At 36.6% G+C, this 22,647-nt stretch overlaps 1 protein-coding gene across 2 annotated transcripts in view; it reads left to right on the top strand.

Moving 5' to 3' along the window:
• The window catches only part of LOC126754553 (ubiquitin carboxyl-terminal hydrolase calypso), a 30,956-nt gene extending 16,673 nt beyond the window's left edge, over positions 1-14,283 (top strand). For both annotated transcript variants that reach the window (XM_050466640.1, XM_050466639.1), the window contains one exon: positions 12,988-14,283. In XM_050466640.1, coding sequence (XP_050322597.1) covers positions 12,988-13,245 — 258 coding nt within the window. In that variant the 3' untranslated portion in view covers positions 13,246-14,283. The remainder of the gene's footprint in view (positions 1-12,987) is intronic.
• Positions 14,284-22,647: the final 8,364 nt, after the last annotated feature.

Raw genomic sequence — 22,647 nt, 5'->3', positions numbered from 1 at the left:
AGTTTTCCCTATTTATTTTGGAATTAACAATCTCCCATAAGTTCTCGATGGATTTGACATCGAGTGATTACGCTTGCCAATCTAAAACATCAACTCTGTAACTTCATAACCAAGTTTTTCAATACCTAGAGTTAAGCTTAGGATCATTGTCCTGCTGGAACCACCATTACAGTGGCATATCCTTTTCAGTATAAGGTTGCATCCCGTTTTTTTAAATATCGGTGTAAACAAACCGGTCCCTTATTCCATTTATTATATGAATAGGTCCAGTCCCGTGCCCAGAGAAAGAGCTCCAGACCATAAAATTACCACCGCTATATTAAATAGTCGCAATATAATACTCCTTGTCCTTTCGGCCTTCTCAGACACCTTATGCCATTCGAGTTTTTATTAACGGGTGGGCCATATAAAATTTAAAATTTAAAAAGTCAATAAAGAAAAAACGGCTCGATATTTTTCAAAGGTCTAACATTTATTTAAAAGGTTGTTTTATGAAATTTATTTGTGGAAAACAATTTTGGACAAATGACCACCACGGCTGAGTTTACAGTAGCTTATCCGATCCACTCAATTTTGGAGTACTTTCTCGATGGTTTCAGGCCTTATGGCAGCTACAGCAGCTTGAATCTCGTACTTTAGATCTTGAATTGTTTCTGGATGGTTGGCGTAACATTTATCTTTAACAGCTTCTCACAGAAAATAGTCCAACGGAGTTAACTCGCCAACTTCTGGGAGGCCAATTCACATCACCTCTTTAAAGATAAAAAGATTGAGTGTAGCGTTTGCTGTATGGCACGCAGCGCCCCAATTGTGACAATTCTGCTTGTTACCGTAACCATCGAGGTGGAAATGTCCGAAAAGATGATTTTTCGGTAAAATTTATCATCCTCGGTTAAACTTTCAAATTTTCAATATTTCCCAGTTTTCTTCTAGTGAATAGCGACCCATTTCGTAAATTTTAGACTTTTTACTGAATATCTGTCACTTTCCGAATGGTATTTGACGTTTCCAATGTCGAAATATATAGTACATAATTCAAATTTAAACCGTTAGATGGCCCACCCTGTATTATATTTCGATTCGTCTGAGAATAAAATGGTATTCAATTTCTGAATGCTCCAATCGAGATGAGCTGTCGCAAATATAAGTTTGGCCTTTCAATTTTTTGCGTAAGTAAAGGACTTTCTAGCGGGACGCCAACAGAACAACCCGCACTCAAAAGCTCGTCTTCTAATTGCTCATGCATTAATTAGTAAACCAAAGTGTTTCTGTATTTGATTGGAAATGACTGTGGGATAAATTTGGGTAACCTTTTTGATCAATTAATCGTTTCTTTATGTAGTTTTTTGCTGTCTTCCTCAGCTGTGCCGAGAAAGTAGTTTGCTAGTTTACTGAAATTTATTTATTAGTCAGGGGTACCACTGATTTTTTTAACTAATTCTATGTTGAAATAAACCATTTTGCCAATCGCTTATTTTTTTTATTTGTAACGTCGGCTGAATAAGTATTTTCCGCCAATTTTGACTCTTAAACTCTAAATTGCAACTGAACAGTGACGACGTCAAAAATCTCTTGACAAAATGTCTCAATAATATTTGTAACGGTTTATTGTTAACGTCTTCAACAAATAACGTACTTTTAAAATAGCGTGGTGCTATTTTCCTTAACAAATATTAGGGGGTGCTTACCTAATCTGGTGAATACGGTGGTTGATCGATGGTATTCATTGCGTTTTTGGCTTTAAAATCGGTAACAACTCCATAGTCTTTTTGAAAAAAAAAATCGGATTTATCGGGACGAGTCAAGTAAGACCGCGTTTCATACTACATACTACTTATCTACCAAAATAGTTCGAACGGGGTCGTGCGAGATCTCGAGCTCTTTTGCCATCTCCCTAACACTTGCCTGACGATTTAAAATCCCCCACTTTTTTTTTTTAATATTTTCATCAGTTGCAAGAGGTCGTCCAGGCATGTCTTCAACGATCACAATATAGTATGTCACAACAGTTAAGGTTTTACTATTATATATAACCAAGTTATAATCAAATTTGAAGCCAAATATACAAAACATACCTGTATATTTTGTAAATTATAAATTGTTTGGTTGTGCTCTGCACGCTGGTACAAATAAAATAAACTTCCAATCCTTCACGCCGCTCAGGTCGCACTTTTGCCGACAGCGCTGCCGGTCTGCCCCGTGACGCCGCTGTTCTGGCTGATGATCGTTTTCTTCCTGACTTGGAATACATTTCTCGTCAAGGTTCTGTCTTCTGCCATTACTTTTATTATCTTATTGTGTTTTTAAACAACTTCAAACGCGGTTTCATGAAAATTTGCAGTTAAATTATCGCGGCATTCCTCACGCCCCTCATTTTATCTGCCTTTTCCTTTTTGTTTTTTATACTCTTGCAACCAGTTGCTACAGAGTATTATAGTTTTGTTCACCTAACGGTTGTACGTATCACCTAAACTAATCGATATAGATATAGGGTTATATACATATGTATATATAAATGATCAGGACGACGAGAAAAGTTGAAATCCGGTTGATTGTCTGTCTGTCCGTCCGTGCAAGCTGTAACTTGAATAAAAATTGATGAAACTTGGTATGTAGGTTCCTTAATACAAAAAAAAAGTTCGTATTCCTAGATGGGCGTAATCGGACCTCTACGGACAGTGTGAACATGGATGAAATCGGCGAATAACCTCGCTCCTCCCCATATAACTGTTCACAGTTACTAAAAGCGCAATAAATCCATAATTAATACGCCAGAGACATTAAATTTTACCACCGATACATGAGAAGGTTTTGTGAGAGCCCGTGTGAAAATTGAACGATGGGCGTGGCACCGCCCACTCTTTGGTGAAATCCCATATCTCGGGACCCGACTGATCGATTAAGACAAAATTTGGAACGTAGCATTCTTTTCATATTCCTATGTCTTCTTCTTCTTCTTAATTAGCGTAGACATCGCTTACGCGATTATAGCCGAGTTAACAACAGCGCGCCAGTCGTTTCTCCTTTTCGCTACGTGGCGCCAATTGGATATTCCAAGCGTAGCCAGGTCCTTCTCCACTTGGTCCTTCCAACGGAGTGGAGGTCTTCCTCTTCCTCTGCTTCCCCCGGCGGGTCACTCTGTGAAAATAATTGAAATGGGACAATAACCATGCCTACTTCCCATACAGCACAATTTTAAATTCCAATTGATTCGTTCAGTTTCCAGTACACAAATCAAGAAGCAATTAATATAATATGATTAAACTTTCCACGAATAATTCCTTTGGTATACGCCAGCTTATGACAAAAAATTTGTGAAATCCAACCAAAATTGTTCAAGACCCTAGGTACCAAATTTGTGGACCCCAATACCTATATTTGACTTTTGATCGAAAATATCGGTCAATGCGTGAGATATGCAATAGAAATTTAGACAGAATCCTTTTCCTGCAGTAGTAATTCTATGTATCTAAAGTGGATGAAATCGGGTCAAAATTTCCCTGGGCCCCTATTTGCCTAATATAAAGGTTTTCGAACTGCCTGATGACTTTATGCTGGATATTTCGGCCAATATTTGAGTTATCTCATTGAAAATTTCAGGACGAATTTTACTCATAACAATATATCGTGTCTAAAATGGATACAATGGGCGAAAACTTAACCTAGCTCCATATAACCATTACTAGGATTTGCAAACATCCGCTGATTTTGTATAATGACTATATATAATGATTTTGGTTTTTCTAACAAATCTTATGCCGATTATATATGTATGTAAGTCATATATGGTGTGTGCATTTAAAAAACTGCTTAGATCCTGATCCTCTAGTAGACTTTTTACATCGTAAGGTGTTTTCCTTTGATTCCTGCAAGTTGGAAGAGGATAAAAAGTGCAATATAACCTATGCAGGAAACTTTTCGTAATTTAAATTTCTTCCTTATAATTTTTTGAATTAGAATTCTATTTTCAAACTTTTCAGCAAAGACCTATTCATGTTTTCAACTTCTCCATTACCCTGGAGCCATTAGGGCGGGGTTTTGACCTTCTCTATACCAGAAGTTTTGTGGTATTTCGCTAATTCTTGACTTATGTACTGCCTTCCATTATCCGTTCTCTGATATTTTAGATATCAAAGTCTACAAAATATTTTTTTTATCACTTTAAGTACACTAGCTGATCAAATAGAATGAAAAAAATTTAACTCCATTTAGTGGGAGTATAGGTAATGAACGCCCCGATGAACTTATTGTTTGGAAAGGGTCCCAGTAAGTCTGATGCTACCCAAATCCATGGGCCTGTTGGAAATGAGTTCCTATACCTTGGCGCTGGTTTAAGGCTTTGGGACCCCAAAAGTCAGTCTGTACATTGTTTTACGTACTTCTCTGCGTCGCGGTCAATCAGAGACCACCACGATTTCATAGCCGACTCTCCAAGGTGCCCTTCGTGGGCCAGCTCAAGTACCCGGTTTCGAAGCTATGTGGGAATAGTGATACGGTTACCTCGCAAAAGAAGGGATCCTTTAGCCGACAACTCATCGAAATGAGTAAGTATGATGATAACTGACAAAGTCGTGATTGTGCATCAGAGATGTTTTCTTTTCCCGCATTGTAGATTACCTTAATATTATAGGACTGTATCCGTATTAAACATATCTCTATGAGGGCCGGACGTTTCGGTGTCGGTTTGAAAATGGCATCTAACGGTTTATGGTTGGTCAGTAGTTCGAACTGAAATCCTGCTAGGTAATAGTAAAACTTTTTCAACCGCCCAAAGTAGACACAAACTTTATTTTTTTTTCTTTTGAGAATAACGCCTCCAACATCCCACAAAGCTCTGCTAGCAAATGATATAATTAAAGGATCATCATTAACTTAGAACTGCAACAGTACCGCTACTAGACTGGCATCTGCTATGACACAAGTTTGGTTTCTTAAATTGAAGTATATAAGATTTAATACTTATACAAGTCGCTACTTCAATTTTCGAAAATTCCCTCATTCCCCAGCTGAATTTCACGTATTTCCTTAACAATTTTTACGCAGCCTTTTAAAAATTTTCTCTTTCATTTCTTTTCGACTTGCATATGTATGTAGATATACATATTTATACACGTTCGATTTATCATTTTGCTTGGGCAAGACGAAACTCTCTGTCCAGCATCTCTATATTCGGTTTGGATAGGTTTAATCACTCACCTTTTCTATATATACGTATGTACATAGTTACTTCTCTATATTATTCTATTATAGGCTTAATTACTCAGCTCTTTTTCTATGTAAGTATGGTACAGTAAAGTCTCTTTTAGTTTTCTGGATTGTATAAAATGCAGCCTCTTCGAAATATTTATGGTAAGTAACGGAATCAGAATTGAAACCGTTTAAAATGTAGTATATATCAAAAATTCAGATATTGGTTTGACGATCGAAACGGAAATTGTTTTGGTTTTGGGTGTCAGGGAAACCAATTTTATAGGTTTTGTTATCAGAAACAAAGCAAGAAAATAGTCGCTGCCAGATTTTAAATGTAAGTTAAATTCTTAATTCTTATTTATTTTATTGTTACGAATTTAACCCTTTGCACTCGAGAGGTTACTCTCACTCACCATGGGGTGTGGTGCCGCAACTCGAGAGGTGACTATCGCTCACCACTTCGTTTGCTGCGGTAACTCGATACGCGAGTCTAACTGTTTTTCTTACGCTCTTTCTATATACTCCTATGAAGTGTAAACGGAGATAAGATTTTCTTATCTGGGGATCAATCAGGAACTTGACTGCATTTTCGGCATCAGTACAAACCTGACAGTCGCGGCAGGGAAATTACTGAATTTAAACTTTTTGATCCCTAAAAACATGGAATCTAATACCGAATTAAGTTCAGCGGGCGTTTATTGGTGTTACTTACCACTGGTGGGGGAAATGAAAAGTCTTTTCTTGAGTGAGAAATCTTTCATTCGATTCAGCATCATCTTCTAAAATGTGGTCGATTGCTTCAGCTTCATCCTTATCTTTAAACGATTTAATCTAGACTTAACTTTTCCATATTTCTCCAAAATGTGAGCCTGCCGTAAGATATAATTACGAAGGTACAAATTTAGTTGCTTTTCCTGAGTTATGAAATTCTCAACTTCTTTTTCGTTTTTGTCTTCCTCTATTACATCTGCTGTTTCTTCCTCAGCAGAAGATAAATATACAGTAGGTAGAAAAATTAAGTTATCAAAGTGAAATATAAATCAACGAAGTGAATAAAATTTCAAAGTTTACATTTTTCAAATGATTTTTTTTTTCTTGAGACCATATTTCAAAGTAATTAAAGTAATTTGAATTCAAAAGAGAAGTGCATCGCTTTTATAAAAGGAAAACATACACACACATATAGTAAATTGCGTGTAGAAAAAATAAGTTATCAAATTGTTTAATATCCACAATGTCCATAATTTCGTCTGGCTTGTTAAATCAGTCATTGTTGCATGGAGTTGGCAAACTTCAAACACTAATTTTGAGGAAAAGTATTCCAAATGTTAATGGATGAAATTCTTCAAATCAACCAGGTTTTAGGGTTTCTCTACAGCTATGAACATCTTAAGGGTTGCCCAAGCATTTTCAATTGGTGAATTGCCAGGGCTTTGAGGAAACCATTTCAATACACTCACATTTTCATTTTTTAGATGTTCTATGATGACTTGCAGTATGAATGGGCGCGTAGTCCTGTTGAAGAAGGATATCCGGTCCAATTAGTCGGTGACCCTCGGAGATGGAGTGCTCTTTTAAAATATTTTAATAAACTGCAGCAGTAACTTTTCCTTCCAGGACTACAATATTGCCAGGGCCATTCGCAGATAAGTATTTTCAAACCATTAAGCCCTTTTCCACCGACTTAACTGTGGGTAGAGTGCACTTGTATAATAGTTCTTGTTCTGGTGAGCGCCAAACGTAAACCATACCGTGGGAATACCGAAGACAAATCATCGATTCATCAGTCCAGAGCACTTTATGCCAAAAATTTTGATATTTTAATATGTGCTCTTTATAAAAAGCTTGTCGTTTTTTTTATTTGCTTCATTTAGGAGGAATAACTTTCTTGCAACGCGGCTGTGAATATTGGTTTGGTGCAATCTCTTACGGACAGTGTGCACTGAGGGGGCTTTATTGCCTTCTTTTATAAGCTTTGCGCGAATTTTTGAAACTGATTTGAAGGATTAGAATAGGAAATATCCAAAATTCGTTTATCAACTCTCCCGTTATTATTTTTGGGCGACTTTGTCTCTTCTTCCTGATGACTCGATTTTCTTTTTTGTAGCCGGCAATAACTTTCCGTATTACGGCCTGGTTTTTATTAAAATGTACAACAATATAACGTTGGGTGTGACCATCTTTATGCAAATTAATTATATTTGTGCACTCCTCATTCGTTAATTGTTTAAAATTCACCATTTTCCGAATTTTTCTTTAATTCACCGTAAAAAAACGAAAACTTTAGTTACCAATTCAATTTCAAAATTTATAAAATAAAGAATTCTTGCACCTTTAATGCTTGTTTCTACTTTATTTTCAAGTTTTAATATGAACAACACTAATTACTGCTCTTGATAACTTACTTTTTCCACGCGTTGTCACTGAGAATTTCAATAGAAGGCCACGAAAATTTCTTACCAGATAAACGGTTGCCACTAAAATCATCAATTGCTGTACTTTGATAACGGTACTTTCCGATCATATACAAAAAAAATAATATTCAATTAGCGAAAAAATATAGAGCGTTTAAAACAGCGCTGATTGTTTTGATAAAATTATTTTTTCTACCTACTGTATACAAGATATGTAGATAAGAGATTGGAGCTTTTGCAAATTTTTTAAATCGGAGTCAAATTGGTACAAAATTTCAGATTCTTATTATATGATAAAATATTCTAACACCGCATCACGCTGCAGAGAACTGTAAGTAATTTCGGACACTCCTTTTAATCTCGCTTTACAAAGTTTGAAATTCTCGAAATACTCCACCGTTATTTCAAAGTACAATTTTTCAACTTCAAGAGAAATTTTTGTAAAGTACTTTATGTGAAAATTGTGCATTTGAAGAAAGAAAAATTTTTCAAGTTATACTTATGTCATCACTTTTTCTTGTAATGATTTTGTGGAGATCATCCATTACTTTTCTGAGGAGTTGAATTTTACTCTTGATTAAAATCAAGTGCATTTAATTATATTCGGCCATTTGTCATGTCATTCCGCAATGGCTTTGTTCGAAATGTGTTGGCCGTGTGCAACACAGTTTGGGATAAATCCGCTTGGGCATCAAGAATTTTGTTTCTGTTTATACCAATAATTTTTTCCGCAACTCTTTTCGTATTTGAGTAACCGCTGGTATTCTCCAAAGGAATCGTTGGAGGTATGTATATTGATTGTGTTGCCTAGTAGACCTTGCTGTGCCTCGACTCACAGCCGCTGATTTTCTGTGGTGGCAGTTAAATCACTGCGTTTAGTCTCTGCTAAAACGGCTTAGGCCGCGGCCAAGCAGTAAACGACTGAGCGATGAGCGGCTGAGCGACGATTTTGAGCGACGTATGGCTTTTTACTGAGCGACTGTTGTTGAGCGATTAGTTGCTAAAATGCCGTTGTCAAGGGCTGTACAGCGTATATTACTGCTTGAAAATAGATATCATGTTTATAGAATCTTGCTACGTATAAAAAAAGAAAGTCTGGTGTTCATCCTATAAACCAAACAAGATGGAGGTTCGGTGAATTTAATCATTTATATCAAAATCTACGTAAATTTCCAGATAGATTCTTTCAATATCTACTTATGTCTATACAATCTTTTGATATATTGCTTGAAAAAGTTCGTTCTAAATTAACAAAACAAAGGAAAGCAATTCGTGCAGAGCAGAGGCTCGTTTTGACCTTGAGGTAAGTTAAACATAAATTTCATTTTATTCATTTATTTAAGTTAAACATAATATTACATATATACTTTACTTTTTGTTCTGATTATTGGCAAACGATGCCCGATATTTGTTTAAAATTACATTTTGTATTTCTCCTCTGACTTCAAATTTTCAAATATTGTTAAACTGCCGCATAAATAGCAAGAAACTTTTAAAAAACTGAAGATCATCATCATCTTCTTCCTTCTTTTCTACCTCAGCTTTTAAAATTTCCATTCGCTCCTTTTCAATTTGGAAAAATTCAGATTCAAACTCGCTTGTTCTTCCCTTTCTTTTCTTTGTTTTTGGTGGCACATTTGTAGAGCAACTGGTGGAAACAGAAGTGCTGGTTTCAGGCATATCAACAGTTTTAAACAGAGTCTTCTTCACTTAGTAGATCGTTAATCAAAGTCGAATAATTAGGATTGCAACATTGATATTGCTCTGGTTCCAAAAGATTCCCATCCATAGGATCCGGAACAACGCTTTTTTTAATGAAGCTCATCAAATCATAATATGGCCTTAACTTTAACTGGAAGAGCTTCGGAGCTGGTTGACTCTTTTGCAGATTTCTCCTGTATGTGTCTCTTAAATTCTTTCACTTTCCTTTTGCTGCTTCTCCTGAAATGTTATTAGTATATTGAATTAAATTATATTACATATTTGCAGGTTTATAGCTACAGGACATTCGTTTCGCGATTTAGCTTTTGCTTTTCGCATGGGCAGAAGCACAGTCAGTTTAATTATTTCAGAAACATGCGAAATCATATGGAAAGAGATTTTGGAGGAGTATATGCCTATACCAACAACAGACCGCCTTAAAATTATCATAAATAATTACTACAAGCGTTGGAAATTTCTGAACTGTTTTGGCAGTATTGATGGCTCAAGTTAAGTGTCCGGCAAATTCTGGGTCCCATTATTTTAATTATTTGCACTACTTTTCCGTAGTACTGCTAGGTGTAGCAGATGCTGACAAAAAATTTGTAACTATAGAAGTGGGAGGAAGAGGAAAGAAAAGTGATGGCGGTACTTTTTCTGGATCAACATTATTTCGATTGCTTGAAGCGGATAAATTGAATGGTTCTCTTCCCCAAGCATTGGCAAACTCAAATACTATTTTACCTAATTTTCAGATTGGTGATGAAGCTTATCCACTGAAAACATATTTGTTAAGACCTTTTCCACGTAGGAATTTAAATTCGAAAACAGAAAATTTTAATTATCGACTTTTAATAACAAGAAAATGCATTGAATGCGCATTTGGAATATTAACCAGTAAATGGCGTTTTTTGCAAAAAGCCATTGAAACAACACCAAGAACAGCTATTATTTTAATTAAATGTGCTTGTGTACTGCACAATTTTGTGAGGGAGCTCGATGGCGATCTTGATTACTTACAAACAACAACAACTATAAACAATGCTAACGCTCAAACAAATGCCGTTGATCGGGAACAACAGCAAAACTTCAACAGAAGCAGCCAAACAGCATTAAATATACGTAATGAATTAACAGAATACTTGTGGGAGTTTGGACATTAAATTCTACTTAAAATTTTAGTTTTATCATGTTAATATGTTAACAATCAATTTTTTTTATGAATAAAAAAAACACTCACCAGAACAACCACATATTTCTCCCAGTTTTTTCCATATGTGATCAGTGATATTTTTATTTTTGAAGTCTTTGTGGCTATCCTGCCACAAAACCGGGTAGCTTTGCACCTCAGAAATAAGCATTTCAATGTTAAATTTGTCCATTCTTTCTGTTCGTCGCTCAGCAGTCAACTGAAAATTATAACATGTTTTAATTGTTAAGCGACGTCGCTCAGTCGCAGAGAAATCGCTCAGTCGCTCATCGCTTACTGCGTGGCCTTTCATATGTTTTAATTTCGTCGCTCATCGCTCAGTGCGTGGCCGCGCACTTATGTGATCGGTTTAATATGCGGGAATATACATCCGTCTTACAATTATTTTTGTTTTAACTTGTCTGTATTTTGAACAGGACTTTTTAATTCTGGCCGAGCTCTTTATCCGGCTCGAAGGACCAAATGTTATAACTCAATAAAGATTTTGTCAAACCTTACCACTGGTGGGGGGAAATGAAAAGTATTTTCTTGAGTGAGAAACCTTTCATTCTAATTTTTATTTGGTATTTTCATTACTTATGTATAGACTATTTTAGAAAACTATCTCAAATAATTAAATATATGTGTATGTGTATATGTTATGTATGTATTGCAGCATATTGTTTATGCTGCTTGATATAGGGTTGTTTTCAAGTGTACAATTCAATACATGTGTGTGTGTTTAATGTTATCTCATCTGTAATTTTATGACTTGTGTCCACATGCATTTTTATTATTATTGGATGCGCATTGCATGTAGATGCATGTGGCTGCTAATGTACATATGTATGTATGTATGTTCAATATATAAATAGATATTTATTTTGAATAGTATTTCGGCTTTGCTGATAATTAAGCATGTTCAATGATATTTGAACCGTTGGTGTTATAATAAATATGGGTACAATGCCGTTGGCAAATTCGCAAGCATATTGGTCATAAGTGATGTCAGCTACATTCCTTTATATTCGAACAAGTTTACAAGAGACAGATTTAATCAGATTTTTTGGATGCTTCATCTGAAGACAATCCAAAGACAAGATGCAGGACCACGAACATGCTTTCAGCTAGTTAGCTGTTTCCTGGATTACATAATTTCCAAATTTGTTAACTATTTTACACTAGGGAGAGAAATTTGTGTGGATGAATCTACGATCAAGTTCAAAGGTCGGGTCTCCTTCATTACTTACAATCCGAAGAAACCGACCAAATGGGGAATTCGAGTTTATACTATAACAGACTCAACTACCAGTTACATCTGTGGTAATCTTCCTTATTTTGGAAGTTTGACAATAGACTGCTTGATTAGGCGCGACCTTCCGGTGGCCACGAGAATACCATTGCATCTGTATGTGTGTCCGAAGAATTATTGAAATTAAAATGCCACCTTACAGGAACTATCTTAACAAACAGGAAGCACCTACCAGAACAAATAAAAATAATACAATTCGGAAAAAATCAATAGTAGCATACCGGAAAACAAATACATTAATTTTAGCGTGGAAGGACAAGAGGGTTGTGACTTGCTTGACCAACTGGAACAATGCTGGAATGACGCCTGTAAAACGAATTTTCCGAGGAACCTAACGTAATAATAGATTATGTCAAACACATGATGGCGTAAACTGTTTCTTAGGGGTTTGGAGATTTGTTTAATAAACTGATTTATTTCATATAAAACCACTAAAGAACAGAGAAGCGAACGGCCGCTTAATCACTTACACATGTTTGAAGACATTAGCTAAGCAATTGGCTGGAGATTTCCACCAGCCACGCGACCTAGCCTCCACTTAACCACCGAATCCAATAACATCCACCTAAATGGAAAGCTGCATAGCATTCTCACAGGAGTTAGAAAATATTGTAAAGTCTGCTTCCAAAGAAATAAGCCCGGCAGAAGACACCAAACAACTTATTATTGTGACACTTGCCCCGACAAACCGGGCATGCATCTCGGGAGTTGTTATCTCAAATACCATACAATGCAAAATTACCATCTCAAATATGTAAAGATACATTTAATATTAAAATATAAAAGTTTTATGTTTTACTTTATGTGTGTAATCATTTTAAGTTAGAGATAAGAAATTAACCAAATACGCTTCGAGTTGCTGGTGCGCCGTGCCAAAAAGGTCCTGAGTGCAAAGGGTAAATTATCTCTAGAAATAGAGATAAGGGGGAAAGATAAAACCAAAATGTCATAGTTATTGAGTTAATAAAAAACGCTGACATTTTCAGAGAGTTTACAAAGCGTAATTTACCATCATAACAAATGCTTCTTAATTCCTTCGTAGAGGTAAATTCAATAATTCTTTCATTTAATAAGCATTAGAATGATATACATAAATAATGAAAATACTGGAAGAGGCACATACATACATATATGTAATTTCCACAACAGAAATGTATATATAAATATTTCTTATTTTGCAGGTGGATGACTGTCGACGAACCCACAATTACGACGAATTCATATGCACTTTTCTGTCGATGTTAGCACATCAAGGCGTGCTAGGAGAATTAGTAAGTCAACATTTACTTCCCTCAAAAAAAATTGGTGGACTTGGCGGAAATAGGATGACGAAAGGCTCAGCTCAAACTGTTACACCACAAAAACCAAAAAACTGCAAAACTTCTAAAAATTCTGGGCGAAGACGAAAAGGCCGCAATAAATGTAAAAAAAGAAAATAATCTTTTAAACTTAACTAATAAAAATCACTATCGGCTTAAAATTGTAATAAGCACTAAAAGTTTAAAAATTGTGCATTAATTAAGATGAACTTAACATTTATTATAACACAAGGGTTAATGTCCAGGTCTTCACTCTGGCACTTTGAAATTTCTTTTGTTCATAGCTTAAACTAATTAATTATCTTTTGATTTAATTCGAATACTTCTATCACGTTCAGCCGAACAATTTTCTACTCGACTTACACTCCTGCTCTCTGAGAAACTATATATAAACATTTAGCAATAGATATCGAATTGCGTGGAAACACTAACTTTACATATGCAGACTAATTTATCTTTTGGAAGTTTTCATAAACCCATACTGGCAGTGTATTTGGAAATATTCCACAACCTTATATTCAGCTGCAAAATCGATTTAGCTGTAACGTGTATAGATCGTGGAAAGATATACAATCCAACAACGAGTTGAAATTATCTAGTCTAGTGGAATACTTTGAATCCACAGGCATAGTACAAAATAATCCCGTGCCAGTGCAACAAAGAAGTGCCCGCAGTGTCGATAATATTGCTGCCGCTGACGAATCAATTGAAGAAGCCTCATATCAGTCTCTCACATGTCGTTCTTAAGCGTTGGGCATCTCTGTGATGTTGAAAATTGGCGCAAGAACTGAAGCCGCATGACCACCATTAAGTAAGAAAAATGTTTTGAAGAAAAAGGCCAAACAAAATATTTTGTATTAAAAAGAAAATAGAAAGTAATGTTGTAGGAAAGATTAATAATAATAATAATAATTGACATAAACAATACTCACTTCAAGAAACACTTCAAATAAGAACTCTTTCCTGAAGTGAATATAAATTAGTCACACATTTCTGCTGGCCAAGCAAATAATTCCATTATGCATTATGAAATTAGATACACCAAAACTTATAGCGTATACATACACATAAGTGCCTGCGCGCACATAAAATTAGAATGTAAGCTGCACAGCTTGAAATAAAGATTAGTTCAGTTGATGTATAGACCTAAGCAAGGAAGCTCAGTGTTTTTATTTTTAACTCCAGAGTTCAAGTATAGAACTAAGCAAAGAAGCTCGGTTTTTGTATTTTTAACTCTGCAGCATTACACCGAAACTATGAATACATTTAGCAATAAAGCTGATTTTCTTGTAACTTGAATATGCACATTTAACAATCTATATCGAAATGCTAAAAAACGCTAACTTCAATATTCAAGTTATGAGTTGCCAGTTGAGCAGTAACGGCAACGCATTTGAAAAATTCTACAATTTATTTTAAGGTGTAAAATCGATTTTCTTTTAACTTATATATATACATTTAGCAATCGACATCAAATTCGGGATAATTATTATTTTTCACGTTATTCTAGTTGTCATAAAACCATAACAGCTCTGCATTTGGAAAAAATACACAGTCTTAATTACGGGAGTAAAGTCGAGTTGACACGAAATTCACATATTAAGGCTAATTAGCCTTTTGCAAGTTAATGGAGGTTGCATAAAGCGACAACTACTTTTCATTTCCAATATTCTAAAATCTTAGTTTTAGGTGTTAAGTTGATTGAATATACACATTTAACAAACGTTATCGAATTGCGGGAAAACATAATTTTCACATATTGAAGTTCATTACCCTTTTTCATATTATTGGAGTAGTCATAAAGGCATTGTTGCGTCAAGCGCCATATCTTTTAAACCTAAAACTAAATAAAATAAACCGAATTATATAAATATTACTTACTCTAATAATAAATTTATATTACCTTAATTTATTACTTACCTTACCTTAACGTAGTAGTAGTTTAACGAAAATGCGCCAAATTTGTACTTACACCTATATTTAATACATATTTATAATACAACAATTTTTAAGCCGTCCGATTGAACGGAATAAAGAATCAAATGTAATTAGAACGTGAGCCGATCGGTCGATTAAGTGGAAAAAACAAAAAAAAAAAACAGAAACATCACTTGAAACATCATAAACAAAAAACAAAGGAATAAAAAAAAATCAAATACATACGTATGTATATAATTTGTACTTATAGTAGGAGTGGCTAAATGCAGTGGTAACTAAATACTCAAAAAGGAAAAATAAATAAATATGTATATAAATCATAAAAAAAAAACTAAAGTGATCCCAAAATAAAATGAAATACAAGTAACGTGAAAAGGGATTAATACTTACATATGTCAAAAGTGTTAAATACAGAAGCAAATATACATAAAGGGAAAAAGATATATTTAGACACCGCTTACGCGATTATAGCCCAGTTAACAACAGCGCTCCAGTTGTTTCTTCTTTTCGCTACGTGGCGCGAATTGGACATTTCAAGCGAAGCCAGGTCCTTCTCCACCTCGTCCTTCCAACGGAGTGGAGGTGTTCCTCTTCCTCTGCTTCCCCCCGCGGGTACTGCGTGGAATACTTTCAGAGTTGAAGTATTTTCATCCATTCGGATAACATGACATAGCCAGAGTAGCCGCTGTCTTTTAATTCACTGAACTATGTGAACCTTTGGAGGATGAAGTCATTCACTTGGGAGTGGCCAGAAACGGTCCTTTTACATATGGCTCAAGCAGCTCACGACTTCCGGTCTTTGACCAAGTATCCTCTGGGTAGCCTAAGAACATCCGTTTGAAGGCGAGCTAAAGTGAGAAAGCGCAACATCCCTTACGCAGGATTGTGCGCTGGGTTTGAGACCCGCCACGTAAAAAACGCACTGAATGAAAAGAAACAACAAGCCTCGGATGAGTGACCCCCCTTTTGATGACGACCATGGCAAACGAATTAAGGACTATGATTTGAGGGCATGCACCTGATCCGCATCAAAGCGAAGTTCTTCAACATATCGCTGCTATGCGCCCACGCCCGACGCCATCGTCGAAGGACGATGTGTCCAAAAATGCCTTCTATGAGCGCTCGGAGCGCACCTATGAGAGCTGCCCTCTTCACGATACGCAAATCGTGCTTGGCGACTTTAACGCCAGGGTGGACAAGAAAGGTATCTTTGGCACTATGGTCGGTAAATTCAGTCTCCCTAAATGGATCGAGGCTGATCGTCTTCGCCGGGGCCAGAAATATGGTTATCTGCAGTACTAGATTTCAGCATAAGAAAATCTATCAAGCCACCTGGCTGTATCCTGATCGAAAAACCACCAACCAGATCGATCATGTTGTGATAGACGGAAGACACGTCCCCAGTGTTTTAGATGTGCGTGAGCTACCTTGTTGCAGCCAAGATTCGGCACCGCCTCTGTGCAGCAAAAACGCACGTCAACAAACACAAGGAAGGTTCGACGTCAAGAAGCTGCAATCACAACGGACAACCGAAGGATTTGCTACTTGGTTTGCACTCCTGCTCTCTGAGAGCACTCGTCAACAACTCGGTATAAAGGAACTGTGGGACGGCATTTCAAACTCCTTACGTACAGCTTCAACCGAAACCATTGGTTTTCGGAAACTTCAAAAGAACAGCTGGTACGACGTGGAGTGCCGTGTTGCAGCGGAGAGAAAACAGGCTGTCTACCTCGCAACGTTACGATCGACCACTACACGTGGGGGATGGGATTGATACCGAGAGTTGAAAAGGGAAGCTAGAAGCATTTACAGATAGAAAAATAAAGAGGTCGAAATGCGTAGGTATGAAGAGCCTGAAAAGCTGTCAGACAGGGGTAATGCTCGAAAACTCTTCGAAAAAATGCGGCGGCTAACAGAAGCCTTCTAGACCGGAGCATACTCTTGTAAAACCCCCAATGGGAATTTAGTGACCGATGCCCAGATCATACTTAAATTATGGAGGGAACACATCTCCAGCCTGCTGAACGGCAGTGAATTTACAACGCCAAGAGAAAGCGAACCCGACTCCCCAATCGATGACGATGGAGCAGACGTTCCATTGCCCGACCATGAAGAAGTTCGAATAGCAATTGCCCACCTGAAGAACAACAAAGCAGCGGGGGCTATTCAAACACGGCGGCGAAGAACTGATAAGGATCATGCATCAGCTTCTTTGGAAATTATGGTCGGACGAAAGCATGCCCAACGATTGGAATTTAAATAAGCTCTGTCCAATCCACAAAAAGGGAGAACCCACAATCTGCGTCATCTACCGTGGGATAAGCCTCCGCAATATCGTGTATAAGGTTCTATCGAGCGTATTGCGTGAAAGATTAAAGCCCACCGTCAACAAACTGATTGGACCTTATTAGTGTGGCTTTAGACCTTGAAAATCAACAGCCAAATTTTGGAAAAGACCCGTGAAAGGAGAATCGACACGCACCACACGCGATGTCTGAATTTGGTATCCTCGTTAGTTTAGCTTTCCCCAGACTGGACGAGGAAGCGAAGCAGATGGGTCTGGCAGTGAACGAAGGCAAGACGAAATACAACAAACAAAACAATGTGTTTTATCGTGAATACCTGTCTTCGAAGACTCAATTCCACGGTGTTTTCTATTGCTAGAAACACACAGATCAAAACAATGCGTTGATCAGCGCCCCAAAGCGTAAGTGTGTGCACCCACACTACACTCTGGAAGAACCAAGGTATGAGTGCCTGCCACACACACATATGCCCTGGTTCCAATTGGTAGGGTGAAAACCAAAGGAAGCACCCTTTCCACCTTGGTCGGGTTCGAGGCACATCTAAACCTCTGCCGTACTCTGGGTCCGGCACCCGGCCGCAGTGCGACTCCACATTGGACTAATGTTCTTCCTGCATTTAGGTTTAAACCACAGCCACCACGAATTTCCCCAAAGGGCCAAAACCCAATGAGCAGACTGAAGTGAACTTCAGGGGCGGCTGCTCCCCGTGGTACCATGTTTTAGTCTTTGGTGTGACCTGTAGCCCAAGCTTGCGCTTAAGCTACTGCCAGTCGAACCCCCAAGAATTCCAAGGAATTCTTAAGAACCCGACTGTATGATTTTTGTTATCCCTTTAAACTTTAGAATTTGTTATACAATCGCAAACCCATTTAAGAATATGACATCATTTCGAGCTATTTTTATAGCACTGTTCCGACTTAGACCATGCTGACATTTAAAACAGACCTGTACTTGTCAGAACTGTGCATTTGGCTTTTAGTCGCCTCTTACGACAGGCATGCCTTGCCGCGGGAATATTCGGTTTCGGACCCCCTGAGGGGGTCCCCCCTTCCCCGCAGGGGGACATCACTGTTGACAGTCATAACTTTGAAGTTGTAGATAGTTTCGTATATTTGGGAACCAGCGTAAACCCCACCAACAATGTCAGCCTGGAAATCCAACGCAGGATAAGTCTTGCCAACAGGTGCTTCTTCGGACTGAGTAGGCAATTGAGAAGCAAAGTCCTCTCTCGACGAACCAAAACCAAACTCTACAAGTCACTTATAATTCTCGCCCTGCTATATGGTGCAGAGGCCTGGACGATGGCAACAACTGATGAGTCGACGTTGCGAGTTTTCGAGAGAAAAGTTCTGCAAAAGATTTATGTATATTCCTTTGCGCGTTGGCCAAGACGACTATCGCATTCGAAAGAAGAAGAAGATGTTAGCCTTCTAATAAAAAAAAAAGAAAGTCGAAGAGTGGGCTGGGACTAGCGGACATAGATATATGAATATAAGACACATATACTATATATAAAACTAAAGCTTTCTCGATTAGTTTTAGGTGATACGTACAACCGTTAGGTGAACAAAACTATAATTCTCTGTAGCAACTGGTTGCAAGAGTATAAAAATAGAAGAACTTAATTATATTTAAATTTTTCACATTTCACTTTTTAATATGAGCACTGCCGTATCGTCCGTTTAACTGAATTTTTAACTGTACTCACCGCTCTTGTTCGATTTTGTTGTTTGCGTATTTTTTATGCAACATCTGCACTTATCTCTCACATTATTCACTTACATATATATTATATTAATTATATTATTATATATCATTGCAATATTTTTGCCAAATTTCAATTTTCTATATTTCACATTATACATATGTATATAAGTATGTACATATATATAGATATATGTAACACCTTTTATTAAATATGCTTAGATGAACTTAATATTATTTACTTTTTTCACTGCGCATTTTTTAATATGAACACTGCCGAATTGCGCGGAGTTGACTGTTCTCTGTGCGATTCTGCACATGATATTGTTCTATGTCAGTGGTCGGCATTTCATAGCAAAATTTTGCAAACTAACTTCACACGTACGCTTACGCTCTATCGTTCAGTCGTTGTCGAGTCAGCAACGAATTAACATCACGCAAGACTATAGCGCAAAACCAAATATGCCCTGCGAGAAATATTTTATGACTCTAACTGCCTTTGGTGCCATGCAATGCCTTTTATGTTCCAAGTCTTTTAAAGATAATAGGGAATATATCCTTAAAAGACATTTTGTTAATTTTCATTTTACTATTAATTATTTAGATTAGATGCTTAATTTTAATTCCAATTTATCACTGGGCTACTTTTTTTTCGTGCTCACCAGCACAGTGACAGATCCTCTCATGCCGACCACTGTTCTATATCAGCCTGGAAATCTAACGTGGGAAAACTCTTGCCAACAGGTGCTACTTCGGACTGAGTAGGCAATTGAGAAGCAAAGTCCTCTCTCGACGAACCAAAACCAAACTACAAGTCACTTATAATTCTCGCCCTGCTATATGGTGCAGAGGCTTGGACGATGACAACAACTGATGAGTCGACGTTGCGAGTTTTCGAGAGAAAAGTTCTGCTGAAGATTTATGGATATGCGATGAGCTGTGTTAGATATATGACGACATTGACATAGTTCAGCGAATTAAAAGACAGCGGCTACGCTGGCTAGGTCATGTTGTCGAATGGACGAGAACACTCTAGCTCTGAAAGTATTCGACGCAGTACCCGCCGGGGGCAGCAGAGGAAGAGGAAGACATCCACTCCGTTGGAAATACCCTACAATAATATTTGGCAGTTTTTAGAGTATCGCATTAATATTTGTTTTTATTTACCTTTGTATGGTGGGAAATTGTTAGGAAAAAATTATATATGTTATACTTGTATCTAAAAACAATTTTATTTAATAAGAATGTGATGGAACAGTTAATTGTGGTGATGCCAATTGTAAAAATTCATTTTAGTTACAATTGAGAAAACTTTTCTCAAGTTGTGGACTTTAATACGTACATGTGCAAGGCAGCTTTATATATCTACATTTATAAAAAAAAAGATGCTTGTGACCATAATATACATATTTTTTAAACATATTGCAGTTCCATTTAATTAAAATGATTATATAAATATATGATTTGTGATATTTTCAGTTTGATTGTTTTACAAAAATATTCAAAGAATTGAGGTTTTTTTTCTATAATTATTTTGTTAAATTTTAAAGATCTAAGTTGCCTCTGGAAATATATTAAAATAATAATACGCACTTTAGAAACGGAACATAAGTATATTTAAAAAAAAAATAAAAAATCATAAAGTAAAAATATATTTGCTGTATGACATTAATTGAGAGTGGCTAATCACATAAATAGAATACACCCAACTCTTTTTTTTTACAGGGTAGATACGTTCCTCAGAAAACCGTGTAAAAAACCGTGTAAAAAAAGAGGCGTTTCCTATAGTAAAATGGGAGATACGTTCCATGTCATCTGAAAACCGTGTAAGATGAAATAAAGAACTATCGGGTGATTTTTAAGAGCTTGATAACTTTTTTAAAAAAAAACGCATAAAATTTGCAAAATCTCATCGGTTCTTTATTTGAAACGTTAGATTGGTTCATGACATTTACTTTTTGAAGATAATTTCATTTAAATGTTGACCGCGGCTGCGTCTTAGGTGGTCCATTCGGAAAGTCCAATTTTGGGCAACTTTTTCGAGCATTTCGGCCGGAATAGCCCGAATTTCTTCGGAAATGTTGTCTTCCAAAGCTGGAATAGTTGCTGGCTTATTTCTGTAGACTTTAGACTTGACGTAGCCCCACAAAAAATAGTCTAAAGGCGTTAAATCGCATGATCTTGGTGGCCAACTGCCCATGCATCCCGAAAAATGCACTGTTTGGTGTGGTTTGTACGCTGGTGGAATCATTGGACCGTATTTTTTCAAAGATGCTGTTGGACGCAACGTTACGGTGAATGGCGATCGCTATCGTTCGATGCTAACAAACTTTTTGTTGCCAAAAATGGAAGAACTGAACTTGGTTGACATGTGGTTTCAACAAGATGGCGCTACATGCCACACAGCTCGCGATTCTATGGCCATTTTGAGGGAAAACTTCGGAGAACAATTCATCTCAAGAAATGGACCCGTAAGTTGGCCACCAAGATCATGCGATTTAACGCCTTTAGACTATTTTTTGTGGGGCTACGTCAAGTCTAAAGTCTACAGAAATAAGCCAGCAACTATTCCAGCTTTGGAAGACAACATTTCCGAAGAAATTCGGGCTATTCCGGCCGAAATGCTCGAAAAAGTTGCCCAAAATTGGACTTTCCGAATGGACCACCTAAGACGCAGCCGCGGTCAACATTTAAATGAAATTATCTTCAAAAAGTAAATGTCATGAACCAATCTAACGTTTCAAATAAAGAACCGATGAGATTTTGCAAATTTTATGCGTTTTTTTTTTTTTAAAAAAGTTATCAAGCTCTTAAAAAATCACCCGATATATTTACTTCGAAAAACCGTGTAAAAAATGTTGAAAACTATAGAATTTCAGATATGCATACAAATTGTATATTCATATGGCATTTTATAGAGCATTAAAACTTAAAATACATAATTCATACAGGTGAAAAATTGGTAGATTAAGCAAAAGACCAAAGAAATCTGAAATTAGAATAGAAATAGAGAAAAAATATTTGCATAGCTACATAATTATTCGTCGCCACTTGATAACAAGCGCAATTGTTTGTGACGAACTGGACTAAAGTCGGTATCGTTACTGGAGATATCCATTTCAGCAATGTAAATATGCGAACAAAATGTGTAGGTAAGAGTTATCGAATAAGGGGATTTCCCAGTTAATACTATGTATGCTCATTTCAGCAATGGTGCTAAGTGTAGTAAAAACAAATATAATTACAAGACACTGCTTTTAAAACCGTACTAGATTAAAAATTTTTAACAAAAAAAAATTTTGGCAACCGTGTAACTTCAAATCCGTGTAAAAAGAAACCGTGTAAAAAAGAGTTGGGTATACAACGGTAATGTCAGAAACAGCAAATTCCGTTTCTCCCTTCGCTACGAGCGGCAAGCGTTTTGTTCTCGTCTTCTCGTTTTCATTCGAACAATGTTGCCATTACTCAATACTCATATATAGTTTTGTACACATCTAACTTTTCAATTATAATTTTTCATAATATAAAATATCAAAACTGAAATTATACTATTAAAAATAGTTTATACATTTAT

The sequence above is a fragment of the Bactrocera neohumeralis genome, chromosome 4 (genome assembly GCF_024586455.1).
Source record: "Bactrocera neohumeralis isolate Rockhampton chromosome 4, APGP_CSIRO_Bneo_wtdbg2-racon-allhic-juicebox.fasta_v2, whole genome shotgun sequence".
Classification (NCBI taxonomy): domain Eukaryota; kingdom Metazoa; phylum Arthropoda; class Insecta; order Diptera; family Tephritidae; genus Bactrocera; species Bactrocera neohumeralis.
The sequence above is the reverse complement of the archived record's forward strand: the minus strand, read 5'-3'. Positions and strand labels throughout refer to the sequence as shown.